At 47.9% G+C, this 21,570-nt stretch overlaps 1 protein-coding gene across 3 annotated transcripts; it reads left to right on the top strand.

Annotated features, from left to right (window-relative positions):
* Positions 1-1,124: 1,124 nt before the first annotated feature.
* Positions 1,125-21,479, top strand: ENTPD7 (ectonucleoside triphosphate diphosphohydrolase 7). 3 transcript variants are annotated; one of them, XM_069753985.1, is made up of 13 exons: positions 1,125-1,294; positions 3,535-3,656; positions 4,509-4,691; positions 11,781-11,986; positions 14,479-14,629; positions 15,080-15,183; positions 15,285-15,344; positions 15,665-15,813; positions 16,984-17,150; positions 17,600-17,924; positions 18,353-18,438; positions 19,384-19,545; positions 20,556-21,479. In XM_069753985.1, the coding sequence occupies exons 2-13, from the start codon at positions 3,649-3,651 to the stop codon at positions 20,785-20,787; spliced, it is 1,833 nt and encodes a 610-aa protein (XP_069610086.1). In that variant the 5' UTR covers positions 1,125-1,294; positions 3,535-3,648; the 3' UTR covers positions 20,788-21,479. The 3 variants fall into 3 exon arrangements, with proteins under 3 accessions (XP_069610086.1, XP_069610085.1, XP_069610087.1); XM_069753984.1 differs by having other exon boundaries at positions 3,531-3,656; XM_069753986.1 differs by having other exon boundaries at positions 3,475-3,656.
* Positions 21,480-21,570: the final 91 nt, after the last annotated feature.

The raw sequence follows: 21,570 nt of genomic DNA, 5'->3' as shown, positions 1-21,570 counted from the left end.
TAATTGCATAAAAATTCAAAGTTGGAAAATTGCAAAATTTTCAAAATTTTCGCCATATTTCCGTTTTTTTCACAAATAATCGCAAGTAATATCAAAGAAATTTTACCACTATCATGAAGTACAATATGTCACGAGAAAACAATGTCAGAATCACCGGGATCCGTTGAAGCGTTCCAGAGTTATAACCTCATAAAGGGACAGTGGTCAGAATTGTAAAAATTGGCCCGGTCATTAACGTGCAAACCACCCTTGGGGGTAAAGGGGTTAAACACGAATAATTAAAAAAAAAAAGGATTTTTCATATCTTCTCTCCAGCGAACGCTGCTGGAAAGAAGATATGAATGGCGGCTTCAGCACCACGCTGGGGGGACAGCGCTTCCTGTAGCGTTGTCTCCTGCACGGCACACGGACTGCACATGGACAGCGTCCGTGTGCGGTACGTGTTTTACACGGACCCATTGACTTTAATGGGTCCGTGTAATCCGTGCGCTCCCACGAACACTGACATGTCTCCGTGTTTTGCACACGGACACACGATCCATGAAAACACGCTGACATGTGCAGAGACACAATGATTTTAATGTGTCTACGTGAGTCAGTGTCTCCAGTACGTGTGGAAACTGTCACCTCACGTACCGGAGACACTGACGTGTGAAACCGGCCTAAAAACGGATTTTGGGCCCATATGCCACCAGGGCCATGTACTATATTGGCGCGGTCATCGTGCGCTCCGCGGGGCATCATTTTGGGGTATGCGCCTTCTGGAGACGACACCCAGACACCGCACAGACCACCATGTCCGGACTGGCTTGAGCCAAAGCCTCTATTTTTCGTTTCACTAGGACTAATCCCCTATTCTGGGTTATTGTGTCCAGAGACTTAATGGAAATGTTTAACAACTACTCAAAAGTGAACTTTAAGGCTTGGATGAAGTTTTCCTTTAAGACTTCAGATGGACAGCAGCACTGGGGAGGAAGACTCCCGCCTGCAGCTGTTATCAGTGTGGCCCCCACTTGTGATGAGACCCCGGAAGAAGCCGCCGCCACAGTCCATGTCACGTGACAACAATGTTCAGGCACGATGTTGTAAAGACAATAAAGTTTTTTTCCGAAAAAAAAAAATCTGAAGACGTGGTAGCGGAGGCACGCAGTGCTGTGCGGCAGTGCCGGCTCCTGACTTCCGGGTGCGGAGGTTCTGCGGGCACCGGGCGGCACCGGGCGGCATGGGGCTCTGAGGTAGAGGGGAGAGGATAGTGACACTGGCCGGAGACTGATACGCTGAGCTACAGGGAGCGGTAGGTTATATAGTAGTAGAACTACAAGTCCCAGCATATACTGCCGATCTCCTGGCTATAAATATATAACATTATTATTATGACTTTACATTCCCTCCAGCTCCCTTACAGCAGGTGTCCTCCACCCCCTGGACAGCTGTCACTTACTAATACCCCTTTTAGCTTAAAGGGATTGTCACATGAGGGAGACCTTTTTCTAGTTGTTCCCTCCAGCTCCCTAAATGTCCTGGGGTGCAAGTGCTCTCCACCCGCATAGGAGCCCCCAGGGACAAGCGGCCCATCCACCCACATAGGAGCCCCAAGGGACAAGCGGCCCATCCACCCACATAGGAGCCCCAAGGGACAAGCGGCCCATCCACCCACATAGGAGCCCCAAGGGACAAGCGGCCCATCCACCCACATAGGAGCCCCAAGGGACAAGCGGCCCATCCACCCACATAGGAGCCCCAAGGGACAAGCGGCCCATCCACCCACATAGGAGCCCCAAGGGACAAGCGGCCCATCCACCCACATAGGAGCCCCAAGGGACAAGCGGCCCATCCACCCACATAGGAGCCCCAAGGGACAAGCGGCCCATCCACCCACATAGGAGCCCCAAGGGACAAGCGGCCCATCCACCCACATAGGAGCCCCAAGGGACAAGCGGCCCATCCACCCACATAGGAGCCCCAAGGGACAAGCGGCCCATCCACCCACATAGGAGCCCCAAGGGACAAGCGGCCCATCCACCCACATAGGAGCCCCAAGGGACAAGCGGCCCATCCACCCACATAGGAGCCCCAAGGGACAAGCGGCCCATCCACCCACATAGGAGCCCCAAGGGACAAGCGGCCCATCCACCCACATAGGAGCCCCAAGGGACAAGCGGCCCATCCACCCACATAGGAGCCCCAAGGGACAAGCGGCCCATCCACCCACATAGGAGCCCCAAGGGACAAGCGGCCCATCCACCCACATAGGAGCCCCAAGGGACAAGCGGCCCATCCACCCACATAGGAGCCCCAAGGGACAAGCGGCCCATCCACCCACATAGGAGCCCCAAGGGACAAGCGGCCCATCCACCCACATAGGAGCCCCAAGGGACAAGCGGCCCATCCACCCACATAGGAGCCCCAAGGGACAAGCGGCCCATCCACCCACATAGGAGCCCCAAGGGACAAGCGGCCCATCCACCCACATAGGAGCCCCAAGGGACAAGCGGCCCATCCACCCACATAGGAGCCCCAAGGGACAAGCGGCCCATCCACCCACATAGGAGCCCCAAGGGACAAGCGGCCCATCCACCCACATAGGAGCCCCAAGGGACAAGCGGCCCATCCACCCACATAGGAGCCCCAAGGGACAAGCGGCCCATCCACACACATAGGAGCCCCATGGGACAAGCGGCCCATCCACCCACATTGGAGCCCCAAGGGACAAGCGGCCCCTCCGCCCCCAGGGTGGGATCCCCGAGTTGCAGGCGGCCCCTCCGCCCCCAGGGTGGGATCCCCGAGTTGCAGGCGGCCCCTCCGCCCCCAGGGTGGGATCCCCGAGTTGCAGGCGGCCCCTCCGCCCCCAGGGTGGGATCCCCGAGTTGCAGGCGGCCCCTCCGCCCCCAGGGTGGGATCCCCGAGTTGCAGGCGGCCCCTCCGCCCCCAGGGTGGGATCCCCGAGTTGCAGGCGGCCCCTCCGCCCCCAGGGTGGGATCCCCGAGTTGCAGGCGGCCCCTCCGCCCCCAGGGTGGGATCCCCGAGTTGCAGGCGGCCCCTCCGCCCCCAGGGTGGGATCCCCGAGTTGCAGGCGGCCCCTCCGCCCCCAGGGTGGGATCCCCGAGTTGCAGGCGGCCCCTCCGCCCCCAGGGTGGGATCCCCGAGTTGCAGGCGGCCCCTCCGCCCCCAGGGTGGGATCCCCGAGTTGCAGGCGGCCCCTCCGCCCCCAGGGTGGGATCTCCGAGTTGCAGGCGGCCCCTCCGCCCCCAGGGTGGGATCCCCGAGTTGCAGGCGGCCCCTCCGCCCCCAGGGTGGGATCCCCGAGTTGCAGGCGGCTCCTTCGCCCCCAGGGTTGTAGCCCTGAGGGCCAGGTGGTCCTGCTGGTGTAATGTCTGCACCTGCCAGTGGCCGCCTCCTGGTTATCTCCGGCCAGCGTCAGCTGCCTGTTATCTGTGCGGTTAATGTTCAACACTTCTGTCTCGTCACTCTTAGCTTATAACAGCAAAATGACGGCCATGTACCAGGTGTGACTCTCCTGTACTTCCCAGCCAGGACGGCAGGAGGAGGCGGCAGCGATGCTGGTATTTGTGACTCCACATCCCTGCGGCACACGGCGTAAGAGGTGACATGTGGACACCAGAGGCGAGGAGCAGCTGACTGGATCCTATGGCCAGGTAATAACGTAAACGCAAAAAATGATGGCGTGTGGGGGCTGCAAAGGGGAAATCACTGCACCCAATCCATAAGAAGACCGGACCAGCGTCTCCATCCTGCAACTTCTCATCTGTTTCAAAACTACATCTCCCAATATTCCCTGCTGTCAGGAGATGCTGAGAGCTGTAGTTTTGTACTAGTTGGAGACCGCGGCTGCAGATCCGGATTTCCAAAATCTATAAGGCTGCTGTCCACTAGCAGTATTTGGCCAGTATTTTACATCTGCATTTATCACCCACTCCTGGTTTTGGCTTACAAATACTGAAGTGGTGCATATGTTTCTATTATACTTTTCCTCTATTTGTTCCACTCCTGGTTTTGGCTTACAAATACTGATGTAAAATACTGACCAAATACTGCTAGTGTGACGGCAGCCTAACTGCTCTGCTGTTGTAAAAACTCAGCATGTCAGCTTCACGCTGTCGAGGTATGCTGGGAGTTGTAGTTTTGGAACAGCTGGTTGGGGAACATGAATGTGGAAAAGGGTCTATTAGCGGACTTCCTGGGTCATTGACTAATTGGGCTTTTGCAATCTTTCTTAGTTGATTTTGAAAAGATCCGTAGTTTCTCCCAAAAACTGTCAGAAGGAGCTCACTGATGGGTCCTCAGTTAACTCCTTTTCTAGTCAGCAATACAACAGTACAACATTGAGCCTATAGAAGGCAAATAGTACAACTTTTTTAATTAAACCAGACTGCAAAAGTGATTTTAGCACCAATTTCATGCATTGAAGTAAAAACAAAAATTGCCCTCAAATGTTATCGAGGAAGCTGGAATGTTTTACTAATGATCTATTTGTTTGTGTGTTTCAGGATCAGTTTCTCCTGCTTGTTTCCTGTGTCCTGGCACTGCAGCCTGCCCTCGGTCACACAGTTCTCCCGGCAGCGAGTAGCCATTCTGGTGATTTTTATTATAACCTTCCTGGTTATTCTGGTGACTGTTGTAGACCCCACAATCTGGGGCGGCAGGGTGGTTCGTGATCATCAGTTTAGGAGGTTAGTAATATCTTTTGTAATTTCATATGCCGTTCAATTAAGCGCAAATAGTTTCAATAGGGGCATTTTTTTCTTAAAGGGATTCTCTCTGGGCTAAATTATGTAATGGAGTAATTGCACCTCCTCCATGTAGGGCAGTCTACCCCGAGAGCAAGCGTACATGTAGTTGTAAACTCTGCGACTACTTTTTAATAAAACGATCTTTGACATATTATTCAAATGAAATGTTCGGTGCACTGTGGGCGGTCTGGAGCTCATCCCTCTGCTTCATTGATTGACAGCCACATGCACAGATCGCCCAAGAATAGTCTTTCTCCTGAAGTCGGCCGTCTGCCCCCTTCCTGTTGAGACCATCCACTAACGCTGGGGCAATCGGCCAGGGCACAGAGCCGCTAACAAAAAGCGTCTTCACTCTGCTGGATCTGGCCCATCCCTGTAGTATAAGGTAAAGTCTTTGGGAGCGATGGTCACTGGTTGGATCTCATCCGAACACGATCTTGGATTTGGAATATGAAAAGGATTGTTTCCGTTCACTGACATCTTGAATTTCATGTGCAAAGCAAATAAGAAAGTTCCGTAATGTTCATGGATCTATGAAGAAACCATTATACTCCCGTAATCCAGCTCCCGTTCACTGCCAAGTAACAGGTCGTTGCTTTAAACGCTTCTTGCAGCTACAATACAAGACCTAACTTCTATCCAAGCATCATATTAATATTCCGGGCACAACAAGTAAAGTTCTACTTTCTGATTCTGCAGTGAGAGGATACAGGAAGTTTTCGTCTATTATCACCCACAATACAGCATGTTGCCGTCACCTTATTCCCTGTGCAGCCACCACTGACTCCAGGGAGAGGATACAGGAACTTTTTTTCTTGTTAGCACCCACAATACAGCATGTTGCTGTCATCTTGTTCCCTGTGTAGCCACCACTGACTCCAGGGAGAGGATACAGGAACTTTTTTCTTGTTAGCACCCACAATACAGCATGTTGCTGTCATCTTGTTCCCTGTGTAGCCACCACTGACTCCAGGGAGAGGATACAGGAACTTTTTTCTTGTTAGCACCCACAATACAGCATGTTGCTGTCATCTTGTTCCCTGTGCAGCCACCAGTGACTCTAGGGAGAGGATACAGGAACTTTTCTTCTTGTTAGCACCCACAATACAGCATGTTGCTGTCATCTTGTTCCCTGTGCAGCCACCAGTGACTCTAGGGAGAGGATACAGGAACTTTTCTTCTTGTTAGCACCCACAATACAGCATGTTGCTGTCATCTTGTTCCCTGTGCAGCCACCACTGACTCCAGGGAGAGGATACAGGAACTTTTCTTCTTGTTAGCACCCACAATACAGCATGTTGCTGTCATCTTGTTCCCTGTGTAGCCACCAGTGACTCTAGGGAGAGGATACAGGAACTCTTCTTCTTGTTAGCACCCACAATACAGCATGTTGCTGTCATCTTGTTCCCTGTGTAGCCACCACTGACTCCAGGGAGAGGATACAGGAACTTTTTTCTTGTTAGCACCCACAATACAGCATGTTGCTGTCATCTTGTTCCCTGTGCAGCCACCAGTGACTCTAGGGAGAGGATACAGGAACTTTTCTTCTTGTTAGCACCCACAATACAGCATGTTGCTGTCATCTTGTTCCCTGTGCAGCCACCAGTGACTCTAGGGAGAGGATACAGGAACTTTTCTTCTTGTTAGCACCCACAATACAGCATGTTGCTGTCATCTTGTTCCCTGTGCAGCCACCACTGACTCCAGGGAGAGGATACAGGAACTTTTCTTCTTGTTAGCACCTCCTGTTACCAACGCCTTCTCATATTCCCAACCTAATTGTTGAGACCATGAGCAGCTTATACCTGTAATCACACCCAGAAATTAATCAGATGTTTCAGAAATATTTCCTGACTATATGGCGACATGTGCACATAAATAAGTCACATCTGTTATTACTGACGCTATTATTTTTAGTAGGATTTGAGGCAAATTAATTAATTATGCAAACCATTTAGAGCCATCCTAGAAAAATAAATATGACTTAAGAAAATGTCACTTTTCCTGAAATGTCTTTTAGTAAATACTTGTACCTTCCATGAACTCTGCATTGTGCTGATCCTCCATTATTCCTCTTAGAAATGTGTGGCTATGTCGACATCCCACTGTGATTCACACACCAAATAATGGCGCCAAGCTGCCAGCTCCGTAATTTGCAGGAGTAACCGGCTCTGCGCATTTCCAATAACATATGTTCTTGTATTGTGATATTGCGAAGAATATAAGTATTTACTTGAGATATGTCGGGTTATCCGACTGGTCCATTTTCTTTCCTATTTTTATCCCTGTGTTCTAGTAGCCACAGCGGTTTAGTTTTTCAGCTAACTTATACATGTAAGGCTATGTTCACACATTGCATTTTTGCTGTGTTTTTTTTTTTTTTTTTTTTCTTCAGGTAACACCTGCTCTCTTGGCAGTAAATAAGCTGCTTACAAACAGCAGGTTTTGCTGTGTTTTTATTGTCTCTTCTGCATATTGATAGTTTAGAGCCCCCAAAAAACATGATGCAACATGATGCAAAAGACCTGATACCTACGTTTTTTTTGTTTTCTGCGTTTTTCCACTTTCTATGGGTGAAAAAAACCCTGCAGAAAGAAATGACATGCTGGAATTAAAAATGTGTGCACGAGTTTTCTGAAATCTCATAACTTTTGCTGGTACTGTACAGCGCATCTCAAAATTTGCATTAAAAAATGCAGCAAAAACTCTACTTTTGTACAATAAAATCTCCTCTCCCGTCCCCCCCCCCACCCCCCCCAAAAAAAAGAACAATTTTTGTTTGTGTCGCAATATGCTGTGCGCAGTAATGTGTTTTTTGTTTTTTTTTTGTTTGCAAACAACACAGCTGTGAAGGTTTTTGTTTCTTTGTGCCATGAGTTGACGTTTTCATTGGTCCCGTTTTGGGTACATTTAATTATTATTTTCACAGGTAAAAGTGTGACACATCAATAGCTCGGCGATTTATCAGCTGTCTTTATTGTTTTCATAAATGTTGGTGGGAAAAAATACTTAGTTTTTTATTTTTTAACTTTTTTTTTCTTTCTAATATTTACTTATTTAAACTTTTTATTTTATTTTAGCCTTACTAAAGGAATTTGAGTGTAAAACGCTGACGGGGGTGGGAAGGTTGATGTCGGAGTGAAGCCCTGCCCTTTGTTTAACCACTTAAATTTTGTCGTTTCTATTGTCGGCAGCATCTTGGGGGTTAAACTGCGGGGAGTAGAGTCTTCACCAATGTCAGCCGGGCTCCTGCTCCGATCAGCATGACGTAGATATCCATCATGGAGCGATTATTAACCAGCGCTCATAGGGGATAAATATAAATGCATAATATGTGGCGTTAAGGGGTCTAACGCTGTGTTGGGGTCAGTTCACATTGTGCGTTGTTGTCCCCTGATACTGATTGGTGCCATGGGCCGGAGCCGTCCCGCCAGGTGCTGCCGTTCCCACCGCCTCCCCGCAGCTGTCTCCAGGGTCAGGGTGGTGACGTCCCATGTTCCTTCAGACTTGTTGCAGTGATTCCCAGCTCGGCAGCTGCTGTTCAGAGGCTTGAAAAACTTTGCAGACGATTAAAGTCTTTAGGTAATTACTCGTCTCACCCGTGGACTCATTAGACATTTTCTTTCCCTCTCTGTCGAAGATAATTTGGTGAAAACCATAATCGGGGTCAGACATCAGAGGGCGAGACAACGCCATGGAGGCTCGTGCAGATTACTGCTGTGCACCTGTTGCTGGCCAGATTCACAGTAGAGGAGCTGACATTTGTAGTGTCTGCAGGTTGCCTCATCAGGACCAGTGAAGGCACATGGATGTCATAGGGAGGGGATCCCAATTCTGCATCCCCCGGTGTTTGCATTTCCAATATTGACCCCTATTTTTCAAGACTTGTCCAGAAGTTGGATACTTTATGGGCCAAAGTTTGACCCCAACAGATGACCTCCCGTTCTGGTCTCATCAGTGCTCTCACAATTTCTGGGTTTTTGTCACTTTTTGAGGATTGACCACAGAGTGTCAAGGGGATTGAGATCTGGAGCATTTCCTGGCCATGGTCCCACAATTTCAGTGTTTTGTTCACGCAGTCACTTAGTTATCATTCCTGACTTGTGGCATGGTCTCCATCATGCTGGAGAAAATATTGTTCATCACCAATTTCTCCTCGATATTTGGGAGAAGTTTCTCTTGGAGGATGTTTAGATCCCATTCTTTGTTCACGGCCAAGTGCTCCCATTCCATGATGACAGCGTCCCCTTTTATTCTCCGAACAATTAGTTTTCCAGATGTTCCAAGCAGTCTGAAGGGGGCTTCGTCAGAGAAAATCACTACCCCGTCTCCTGCAGCCCAATCTCTGTGCTTCCTATAGAGGGTCAGTCTGTTCTTGTTATTCTTGGAGAGAAGTTGCTTCTTCGCTGCCCCTCTGACACCTTAAGGCAGTTTAGCGATCAAATGTAATCTGCGGGAAAACCCCAAAATATTCAATATTCCTGCTGCGCCGCCATAGACGAAACTACACAGATAACACACTGCCCATTAACTTCTAAGGCCTGTGTGTATATTGCAGGATAGGACCGTTCCTCCAGAACGAGAGACGTTCATTGTAACCGCCCAAAAAAGAGACCCTGAACAGCCTTCTAATGACCGTTCTAAAAATGGGCAACCAGTGTGAATGGTTTCTTTACTTCCAGGCAACCTACATAAATACTGTGATGTACAGGAAGTGGAGGCGGGTCTTTGTCTCTGTACGAGAAGTGGAGGCGGGTCTTTGTCTCTGTACGAGAAGTGGAGGCAGGTCTTTGTCTCTGTACGAGAAGTGGAGGTGGGTCTTTGTCTCTGTACGAGAAGTGGAGGCGGGTCTTTGTCTCTGTACGAGAAGTGGAGGCGGGTCTTAGTCTCTGTACGAGAAGTGGAGGCGGGTCTTTGTCTCTGTACGAGAAGTGGAGGCGGGTCTTTGTCTCTGTACGAGAAGTGGAGGCGGGTCTTTGTCTCTGTACGATAAGTGGAGGCGGGTCTTTGTAAGGGAAGTGTAGGTTGGTACTTGTTTCCTTACGTGAAGTGGGGCAGCTTTCTCCATGGGAAGTGGAGGCGGGTCTTTGTCTCTTTACAAGAAGTAGAGGGGGGTTTCTGTACGGGAAGTGGGGGCAACTCTTTGTCTCTTTACTGGAAGTGGGGGCGGGTCTTTGTCTCTTTATGGGAAGTGGGGGCGGGTCTTTGTCTCTTTATGGGAAGTGGGGGCGGGTCTTTGTCTCTTTACGGGAAGTGGGGGCGGGTCTTTGTCCCTTCACGGGAAGTGGGGGCGGGTCTTTGTCTCTTACTGGACCCTGCTCTCCTGTCTGTTACACTGGCTTTAGGTGTAACAGAGTGGCAAGCTTTTGATTCAGTGTATTGTCATTTGACATTGACAGGAAAAATGCATATTGGAAAGTAAAGCTAAGATATATTCCAGTCCCTATAGTGCTGGCAGAATGCTCATGAAAAGGAATTGCCCACGCAAGAAGAATTGATGGCAAGTGAAAGTAGCAGGAGAATCTGGACAGCTCCTGGACCTCTTAGATTAGTTTGTGCACAAAAAGCAGTTGTACCATGTTGGAGGGATGACAGCAGTAAGACCATGCTCTTCTACTGGTTTTCTATAGGAGGACATGTTTTAATTGAGTGGCTATAATTGTGATCCGTGATATCCTAACACATTCTCCACCTCTGTCATCACTTGATTATAGTCTTTCCATAGTCAAAATTTCCACAAAAAGAAAGTAATACAATAATTCCGTTCATTTCACGACTGTTTTAAGCATCAGCCGTCCCATAGTGGAAATGCCGATAATTGTAGAAAAATGGATTAAAGGCTCCAGTATTACAAAACACTGTTATCCAGGCGGCAGACGGAGCCGCAGATATCTGCAGTTTTTGCAGCGTTCATTTCCAGACGTGTTAATACCCTCGTTATCCGGCAATGGGGTCTTAATGATGCTGCGCCTACAACAAAGGGATTAGAGAAGAACCCTTGAAGAGACCACCACAAAGGAGCCGAGACATGATGTAACCACAGATTGTGTAACATCTAACGAGCCAGATGTGTCCGCGTCTAATGCGATCAGCAGAGCCATCACTTCCCCGCGCTGCGGTTTGGTTTTCCGCTCGCAGGAACAAGTTCTGTTACAGAATAACCTGATTGCGGTTTTACTTACCAGCTACAAGACGGATCGGCCCATGTCAGTATGGTCACCCCAGAACGCTGGGATGGTGGGCTGCAATCCCGTCCTGGCTGCTAGCAGCGCTCCCCAGGCTGCGGGCGCTATTCCTGGGAGGGAATCTGATCCTAACGACGTTACGTCCTCTCCTAATGAGCAATGTAGACTTATTATCTCCCCACCGTCACTCGCTTAACTGGTGAGTCCATTTTAATTTCTGCTTACCAAGCAAAAGCCAGCGTCCCTGCTCGCTGCCGGATGATTTCACATAATGGATGAGCCGGGAGAAGCAGACAGACACTCCGTAGATGTAAGCGGAATATAATCTCCCCCGCTAGGGCCCTCGACGGAGCGTTTGAGGCTTCGTCAATACCTGTCGTGTGCATTAGACCCATTAGCCGATGTATACAATTGGATTAGTTGTCTCTAGGAGTGATCATAGCCATCCGCAGTACGAGGAGCCATGCGTCGTCCTCCGGATCACAGAACAATAGAACCATGTTCAAAAAAACGTCCAAAAATAATCCACAATTCTTGTTTTGTAATCGGCCCGTAAATTTTCAACGAGTATTTTACCGAAAACTTTCATATGTGCAGTGTATTTTTAGGTGGGATTTATTGGGCAGTAAGTGGACAGTCCACAGCTAGGAGACTGGCAGGTTTCCCCCATGTTCTAGTGCTGGTTCATATATACGCAGCCCCCCAAATAGCGGATGAAAGGGGCCGAGTGTTTGCTCCTGTACTGCTCAGGGGATAGGTGATCTGCCATAGTTGCCCCCACTACAATGCCCGTGTGTCCCGTTCTTCTCCTGCCTCCTCCATGTCACCGGCTCTTTTCTTGCAGATATCTGGACCAGATCGAGGACTTGGAGGCCACCGACACCGAAGACGCAAAGTTAAACTATGGGATCATCATTGATTGCGGCAGCAGCGGCTCGCGGGTGTTCGTCTACTTCTGGCCGCCGCACAACGGAAACCCGCACGACCTCCTGGATATTAAGCAGATGAGGGATCGCGGCAGCAAACCTGTGGTGAAGAAGATCAAGCCAGGTACCGAGCGCAACCTGCCGGCAGTCTGCAGTCTGCCAATCCCAAAAATTAGCCGCATGTCCAGGGGGATTTTGCAGCTGGAGTGTGTCCCACTATGGTTGCTGCAGACCCTCTTTTTGATATACTATCTATTATTGATATAAAACACTGCCATCCTTTTCATAAACAGGTTCTGCAGCAGCTGACGGGCATCATATGAGGCTCTACAGCAGTTCATGGGTGTAGTATGAGGTTCTGCAGCAGCTGACAAGCATAGAATGAGATTCTGCAGCAGCTTAAGGGGAGCAGGATGTGGTTCTGCAGCAGCTGAAGGGGAGCAGGATGTGGTTCTGCAGCAGCTGAAGGGGAGCAGGATGCGGTTCTGCAGCAGCTGACGGGGCGCAGGATGCGGTTCTGCAGCAGCTGAAGGGGCGCGGGATGCGGTTCTGCAGCAGCTGACGGGGCGCGGGATGGGGTTCTGCAGCAGCTAACGGGGTGCAGAATGCGGTTCTGCAGCAGCTGACGGGGGGCGGGATGGGGTTCTGCAGCAGCTGACGGGGCGCGGATGGGGTTCTGCAGCAGCTAACGGGGTGCAGAATGCGGTTCTGCAGCAGCTGACGGGGGGCGGGATGGGGTTCTGCAGCAGCTGACGGGGCGCGAGAGGCGGCTATGCAGCAGCTGACGGGCGCGGGAGGCGGCTCTGCAGCAGCTGACGGGCGCGGGAGGCGGCTCTGCAGCAGCTGACGGAGGCGGCTCTGCAGCAGCTGATAAGCATAGGATGAGGATCTATTTCAGGTGGACACTGTTTATTGCACACAAAAGCTACTGAAGAACTTCTTAGTAAGATAGAGTGCACTGCTTGTCAGTCAACGCAGATGGCCAAACTTTTTGCTATGGTGCTCCACTCATTTCTGTTCGTCCCTGTGATGTTTGCACAGATATCCTGATTCCTGGTGATGTCGGTCAGTGACTCCAGCCTCACTGATAGAAGCTGATATTTGTTGTATAATTGGTTATGTGCTGCCCCCTAGTGAGTATTTTGGGATGTTGCTGTCTAAAAAGATATGTTTTATCACATCAGGGTTATTTTGTGCATCTATGGTTGTAGCACCAGTATTTACTACCATCCACTGAGTTGATGTACAGTTGTGTGAGTGTTTGCCCCCTTCCTAATTTCCTCTTCTTTTGCATGGTTGTCGCACTTAAATGTTTCAGATCACCAAACAAATGTAAACATTAGACAAAGATAACATGCAGTTTATAAATGAAGGTCTTTATTATTAAGGGAAAAGGAAATCCAAACCTACAGGACCCTGTGTGAAAAAGTGATTGCCTCTAAACCTAATACCGTAACTAGTTGGGCCGCCCTTAGCAGCAACAACTGCAATCAAGCGTTTGCGATAACTGGCAATGAGCCTTTTACAATTTTTGCCAATCATCTTTGCAGAATTGTTGCAATTCGGCCACATTGAAGGGTTTCCGAGCATGAACTGCCTTAAGGTCATGCCACAGCATCTGTCGGATTAAAGTCAGGACTTTGACTAGGCCACTCCTTAATTATGTATTTAAGCCATTCATTGGTGGACTTGCTGGTGCGTTTTGGATCATTGTCCTGCTGCATAACCCAAGTGCGCTTCAGCTTGAGGTCATGAACAGATGGCCGGACATTCTCCTAGGATTTTTTGGTTGACAGCAGAATTCATGGTTCCATTTACCACAGCAAATCTTCCAGGTCCTGAAGCAACAAAACAGCTCCAATCCATCACACTACCTCCACCATATTTTACTGTTGGCATGATGTTCCTTTTTGAAATGCTGTTTAACTTCTATTTCAGATGTAATGGGACATATACCTTCCAAAAACGTTCAACTTTTGTCTCGTCAGTCCACAGAGTATTCTCCCAAAAGTCTTGGGGCTCATCAAGATGTTTTCTAGCAAAACTGCGACGAGCATTTATGTTCTTCTTGCTCAGCATTGGTTTTTGTATTGGAACTTTGCCATGCCGGCCATTTTTGCCCTGGCTCTTTCTTATGGTGGAGCACTGACCTTAGCTGAGACGAGAGGTCTGCAGTTCTTTGGACTTTGGATGTTGTTGTGTGAGGTCTTTTGTGACTTCTTGGATGAGCCGTCGCTGTGCTCCCAAGGTACTTTTGGTTGTCTGGCCACTCCTGGAAAAATCACCACCGTTCCATGTTTTCGCTAATTGTGGATAGTGTGTGTGTGTGTGTGTGTGTGTTTGGGGGGGGGACGGGGGGTTGGGGGCGGAGATCACTTTTTCACACAGGATCCTGTAGGTTTGCATTTCTTTTTCTCTTATTAATAAAGGCCTTCATTTATGAACTGCATTTTGGATTACTTGTGTTTAATATTTACATTTGCTTGATGATCTGAAACATTTAATTACGACAAACATGCTTAAGTATAGGAAACCAGGAAGGGGGCAAACACTTTTTCACACAACTGTATACACACAGACTTTCTTGTGGTAGACACCTTCTCTCCGTTCTTCTAGGGATTTCTTCAGTAGCAGCTACACCGGAAAAAGCAAGCGACTACATGAACCCTCTTTTAGCCTATGCAGCATTGTATATCCCGAAAGTGAAGCACAAGGAGACTCCTCTGTACATCCTGTGCACTGCGGGCATGAGGGTCCTGCCGGAGAGGTGAGGAGCTGCTTCTCTGCATTGCAGCTGTGTAATTAATCCTATATGTTAAAAGGTACTGGTATATTGATGGGTCATCAATAGCCGATCAAAGGAGGTCTCACACCCGACACCCCCAATGTTCAGATGTTAGCAGGCCCCATGTTGGCTGGATGTGAACAGCACCATACACCGTGTAATAGTCGTTCTCGGGTACTGCAGATCAGCTCACATTAAGTAGCAGATGAGCGGCAGTACCGGAGAGCAGCCACTACAAAGTGTCAGCTCCACGTTTGCATCTGGCCGGCGTGGGACCTGCTAACATCTGATCAGCGGTGTACCGGGTGTTGGTCCTCCACTGATCTATTTTAATTTTTGGCTTTCATTATTTACGTCCTGGTTATCCCCCCCATTAATTTCTTCTACTATGTTTAATCACTTATTTCTACCCATGCCTGGTCCTCCGGTCAGTCAGCAGACCGCCATCCTCCAGGATCTGGTGAGGGACGTCCCCCAGGAGTTTGACTTCCTCTTCTCAGAAGCTCACGCGGAGGTCATCTCAGGAAAACAAGAAGGTACGATGCCGATGATTAATCCCACTGTGGTGTGTTACCGGTGAGGCTGGTGACAGTATGGCCCCCCTAATATGTGCCACGTTGTGTTCCCCCCACTGCAGGCGTTTACGCTTGGATCAGTATAAATTCGGTACTGGGGCGGTTCGACCACGTCGTAGAAGGTAAGTGGAGATCTGCGAACAATGGGGCAGATTTATTAATATGTACACTAAAGTCTAAATTCACCAAACGGCGATCAGTGAATGTCCAAGTGCCCGGACCCCCCGCCCCGTCATCTCTATAGGTGATTCCTAATCCTGGGCACAGCCCTTTAATTGTTTTCTGTTCTCAGCGATTATACGATGATGAGGCTGGACAACTGGCAGTAAGGTCAGAGGGGAAATGTCTGCCCCCATGTACATGGCTTTATCCGGCACATCTCCAGCGCTCTGCAGTCGGAGGACTTCGAGTGTGATGTTTCTGATGCTCCTTTTTTTTGTAGAGGAAGATGCGGTGGTTGCAGTGACGATAGGTACACAAGAAGACGCCATTATCCGCAAGAGGACGGTGGGCATTATAGACATGGGTGGCGGATCCCTGCAGATCGCTTATGAGGTTCCTAAAACGATGACCTTCCCCTCTACAGAACATGTAAGTGCAGGTCTCGCATCAGATCCAAAGGTCCAGCAGAATAGTGAGTGCAGCTCTGGAGTATAATACAGGATGTAACTCAGGATCAGTAATGTATGTACACAGTGACTGCCCCAGCAGAATAGTGAGTGCAGCTCTGGAGTATAATACAGGATGTTATTCAGGATCAGTACAGGATCAGTAATGTATGTACACAGTGACTGCCCCAGCAGAATAGTGAGTGCAGCTCTGGAGTATAATACAGGATGTAACTCAGGATCAGTACAGGATCAGTAATGTAATGTATGTACACAGTGACTGCCCCAGCAGAATAGTGAGTGCAGCTCTGGAGTATAATACAGGATGTAACTCAGGATCAGTACAGGATCAGTAATGTATGTACACAGTGACTGCCCCAGCAGAATAGTGAGTGCAGCTCTGGAGTATAATACAGGATGTAACTCAGGATCAGTACAGGATCAGTAATGTATGTACACAGTGACTGCCCCAGCAGAATAGTGAGTGCAGCTCTGGAGTATAATACAGGATGTAACTCAGGATCAGTAATGTAATGTATGTACACAGTGACTGCACCAGCAGAATAGTGAGTGCAGCTCTGGGATATAATACAGGATGTAACTCAGGATCAGTAATGTAATGTATGTACACAGTGACTGCACCAGCAGAATAGTGAGTGCAGCTCTGGAGTATAATACAGGATATAACTCAGGATCAGTAATGTAATGTATGTACACAGTGACTGCCCCAGCAGAATAGTGAGTGCAGCTCTGGAGTATAATACAGGTTGTAACTCAGGATCAGTAATGTATGTACACAGTGACTGCACCAGCAGGATTGTGAGTGCAGCTCTGGAGTATAATACAGGATGTAACTCAGGATCAGTAATGTAATGTATGTACACAGTGACTGCACCAGCAGAATAGTGAGTGCAGCTCTGGAGTATAATACAGGATGTAACTCAGGATTAGTAATGTATGTACGCAGTGACTGCACCAGCAGAATAGTGAGTGCAGCTCTGGAGTATAATACAGGATGTAACTCAGGATTAGTAATGTATGTACGCAGTGACTGCACCAGCAGGATAGTGAGTGCAGCTCTGGGGTGTAATACAGGAAGTTGATGAACGTTTTATGTAGACTTGTAGTTGTAATTCTTTGTTGTATATTTCAGGAGGAAGTTGCAAAAATGATGCTGGCAGAGTTCAACCTGGGTTGTGATTTGCAGCACAGCGAGCACGTGTACAGGGTGTACGTCACTACATTCTTGGGCTTCGGGGGGAACTTTGCCCGTCAACGTTATGAAGACTCAGTGTTCAATGAGACTGTGACCAAAAATAGGTATTTTATACCCAGTCATTGGAGTGTTCGGAGTTTATTTAAAGACTGATTAATAAAGTGTAACATTTATTTGTGTAATTTCCTCAGTATTTATCACTAGGCCATCTTTTTATATAATCACTGGCCAGATGTGGCTCTGAACGCTGCCTGGCTAGGTGAATGGAGGGATCTGTATCTGCAGATGGCCGGGGGACACCTTCAAGACATTTTATTGCGGATTATGTAGATGCCCTACATTTCTTTAGTGAGAAGGGATCAGACAAGTGTACTGGGCAAAGTTTTTCCCTTTTATCAAGACCATTCGTTGGTTGGCCTGATGGAAGGAGCTGGCCGTATCCCCTATAGGTGCAAACATGACCTCGCCAGCGCCGCTCAAGTCCTTATGTAGAACTGAGTGGCATCTGACAATCCCTTTAATACACTAACTGACATATCATCTTTTGCTGCAGAGCACAGGGAGAGCAGAAGGGCATTAATCCCAGCTCGCCATACTTGGACCCATGTTTACCAGTTGGACATAAGGACAAGATTCAGCGGCAGGAGCAGGATTTCCATATGTTGGGCAAAGGGAACTGGGATGGCTGCCGGCAGCTACTGGAACCGCTCTTATCCAAATCTAATGACTCTCAGGCCTATCTGAATGGCGTGTACCAGCCGGCCATCGACTTCTCAAACAGCGAATTCTACGGTTTCTCAGAGTTTTACTATTGCACAGAGGACGTGCTGCGGATGGGAGGCGCGTACGACAATGAGAAGTTTTCCAAAGCCGCCAAGGTACGTGCTGTGACCCAGCGACCGGCCCTTCAGGTCACGTGCACATGTTGCAGAAAGTGGTGCGGATTTTTCCGGACTGATTTTGGTAAATCCGCAGGTAATCCGCACTGCAGAATTACCGTGATTTTTTTTTTGCGGATTTTGTGCGGATACCTATTATGAAGCAGGTGTAAACCGCTGCGGAATTTGCACTAAGAATTGACATGCTGCAGAATAAACAACACCATGTTTCCATGCGTTTTTTTCCGCAGCATGTGCACTGCGGATTTTGTTTTCCATATGTTTACATGGTACTGTAAACTCATGGAAAACTGCTGCGAATCTGCTGCGGCCAATCCGCTGCGGATTCGCAGCAAAATCCGCAACTTGTGCACATAGCCTCAGAGCGGCGATGTTAGTTCATGTTCCTCTTCTGTTCTTATTAACAGGATTATTGCAGCATGCCCTGGACAACACTGAGCGAACGCTTCAACCAGGGTCTGTACTCTGGCCACGCTGACCTGCACCGACTAAAGTACGTTTCTCAGGATGTGGCGCTCCCGACCGGTCTGTCCTTTAGATAAATACTTTATCAGTAAAATATCAATACTCTGTTGTTCTGAATGCATATGCATTACCTGGAGGTATAACAGAGGAACAGCTCCAAGCACATGTAGGGGCAAAAAATGCAAGCATTTACTCAAAACACACATGTCCAAAGATATAGGACAGGTTCAAAAGGAACTTAGAAGCTGCCAGAAATAATTTTTATTCCCATGCTGATACACGATCAGCTACATTCTCACAATGAGTTTTTGTTAATTTTTTGTTTTTTACGTATTATGTTTTTTTTTGCATATTTTCGAATAAATGCAAGTAACTCATTTTAATTAGTGGATGCAGAAAATGTGCAACATCAAAAACTCATCGTGTGAACGTAGCCTTAGAGATACCAAAGGGTGGGTTGTAAAACTAACTGGTTTTGATGATATGATAGAACATAGATGCTTTTATATATAAGAAATGAAAATTGAATGTCCCCATCGTATAGAAAAATTACTTTAAGAAACAAAACTTAAACTCCCATACAATTTGTGATGATAAATAACCTTTAATATTTTTTCAGTTTTGAAGTTTTTCCTTTTATTATACGTTTTCAGTAGCAAAACAACCACAACGACTTGTACAATGAATTGTTGGCATCATCTGTAACGATTGTTTATATAGTGGTAAAAAAAAAATAAAACTTTCAAATATTGATATAAATTTGAACTCCAATGTTTCTTTATGGAATAATAGCATCTACATTAAATGCAGCTCATCCCACCGACGGCAAAAGTCTCTTGTAGCTGAACAGAAAATGGGGGTGGGGTGGGGTGGGGAAGAAGTTCTGACTGTTGAGCAGGAAAAAAAAAACAATGGTTTTATGCAGGTGATGAGTGAACCTGCCCATGAACTATCCTACATTTCTGCTCTCCAGGTATCAGTGCTTTAAGTCTGCATGGATGCATAAAGTGCTTCATGATGGTTTCCACTTTCCTTCCAATTACCCAAACCTGAAGACGGCCCAGCTGGTGTATGACAAGGAGGTGCAGTGGACACTCGGAGCGATGCTCTACAAGACCCGCTTCCTGCCACTCAGGTATGTGATCAATACATATAGTCTTGGCTCCGACATTTGCTGGCAGACTCCCTGGGGCACGGTCAGAAGATCCGCAGCAGCAGCTGTCGCCTGGAGTCTACGTTCACACGTTGGGTGCAGATTTCTAAACTAAAATCCACAGTGTTTCTGCAGCTAAAATCCATGAACATTTCACACCCACAATGGCCCAAAGCCTGAGATGTAAGGAATTGTTTCTCCATCCTGCCAGCGAAGATTTGCCAACAAGACAGTGGCTGTACTGCGACAAGGAGTCGCTGTCACAAATCGCTCCTTATACCTCAGCTTCCTGGTATGGACAATGTCTGCAGACAGCCGAAGGCATCATTCAGACGACTATAACTTGGGCACATCTTAGCATCTGTCTTACAGCCCGATAGCGAGTCTGTTGTCCCAAACTAACCGCATAGATACTGAGATTAGATCATAAATCCTGCAGTCAGGAGGGACAGCCATCCTTAAAGTATTATTCCCACCTTCATACATTGGTATTGTTGACAAGTGCTTGTAAATGCAAGCAATTTTTAATCCATCCTTGAGATACTAATACTTTAATTTTGCTTACGACTCCTTGCCTCAGAGACCGACCACCGCTGCTAGACAGCAGAACATGCGCAGTGCTTACAAGCTCTTTTCTATTGAGCTTTTAAGCCTTGTTTTGAAGCTGCCAGGATCGCTGGAACGCGCTGTTGTCTCCTAAACCTGGCAGCCTCAGCGCAGTGCTTACAAGCTAGAGAGAAGCAGTGGTCGGTCTCCTAGGTGACAAACTGTAAACAGATGGAAAAAAATGTTAGTGTCTCAAGAACAAATGCAAGTTTCAATAAGCGGAGAGTTGCAAAAAATGCTTGTATTTACAAGAATTGACAAGATCCATCTCAACTGGGAATATAACACTTTATTTAGATTCTAAAATCGCTGTTGCAGCCGTCTGAGCCCCAGATGTATTTGTCACAGATATCGTCCACCTTGATCACAAGTCTTTCTTCTTGCAGGGACATGCGGCAGGACGGCTCTCGCCCGGCTCACGTTAGCTGGTACAGGATCTCGTTTGTCTACAACCACTACCTGTTCTTCGCCTGCATCCTGGTGGTGCTGCTGGCCATTATTCTGTATATATTCCGCCTGAGACGCATTCACAGGAGGCTGGCGCGGGCCTCCGCCCTGGACTTGTTATTACTGGAGGAGGGAGTTCACGTGGTAGCAGAGCCTGCGCTTCCCAGATAGTGCTGGTCCAGCACATTGGGGGTTAACGCTAACTATGCATTGTAAGGCCCAATTCAGATGTTCGTGTGTCACCACCGTTCATGTACAGACTGGCATTGGCTCTCCGAACCTGAATGTGAGCCTGCCGCGTGTGGATCAGGAGATTAGCGTCCAGTCTGCGCGTCACGGCCCGAACACGGACGTCTGAATTCGGCTTTCCGTGATTTCTCTTTCGCTGATAGTCTTATCTCCTTTGTGTCATGGTCACCAGTGTCACACCTACACACAGAAGTCCGCCATTACAGTGGCTTGCAAAATGATTCCCCCATGTGGCTTTTTACCTATTTTGGTACATCACAATCTGCGTTTGAATACTTTTGTAATCCGATTCGTGTGTGATGCATCAGCACTAAATAGTCTAAGTTGGTGAAGGGAGAAAATATAGGCATAAGCTTGATTTATAGGATCAATTAACTAAAGATTGTCATGTGCATATCTGTTCACCCCTTTTGCTATGAAGCCCCTCTATTTCTGGTGCAAGCAATTACTCTTGTAAGTCTCATGCTTAAATTGCACACAGGGGGACGTCCTGTCATTAAGTGTCACATGTCTGTCAGTATATAGACTTTACCTTTTCTGAAAGGCCACAGAGGCTGCAACACCATTAACAAGAGGCCCCACTAACCAAAAACCACGAGGACCAAGGGTTATATAAAAAAAAAAAAAAAAAAAAATCCTAATCTCTGATGATCCCCCAGAACACCATCAAATGTAAAAAAGATGGCCAACAGACCTGCCAAGAGA

Source organism: Ranitomeya imitator, chromosome 2 (genome assembly GCF_032444005.1).
Source record: "Ranitomeya imitator isolate aRanImi1 chromosome 2, aRanImi1.pri, whole genome shotgun sequence".
Lineage (NCBI taxonomy): Eukaryota > Metazoa > Chordata > Amphibia > Anura > Dendrobatidae > Ranitomeya > Ranitomeya imitator.
The sequence above is the reverse complement of the archived record's forward strand: the minus strand, read 5'-3'. Positions and strand labels throughout refer to the sequence as shown.

What these genes read in the sequence shown, in the direction of transcription:
- ENTPD7 (XM_069753985.1), top strand. An exon ending in GTTCGACCACGTCGTAGAAG is followed by an intron (nt 15,345 to 15,664) that starts GTAAGTGGAGAT and finishes TTTTTTTTGTAG; the next exon opens with AGGAAGATGCGGTGGTTGCA. An exon ending in CCTTCCCCTCTACAGAACAT is followed by an intron (nt 15,814 to 16,983) that starts GTAAGTGCAGGT and finishes TGTATATTTCAG; the next exon opens with GAGGAAGTTGCAAAAATGAT.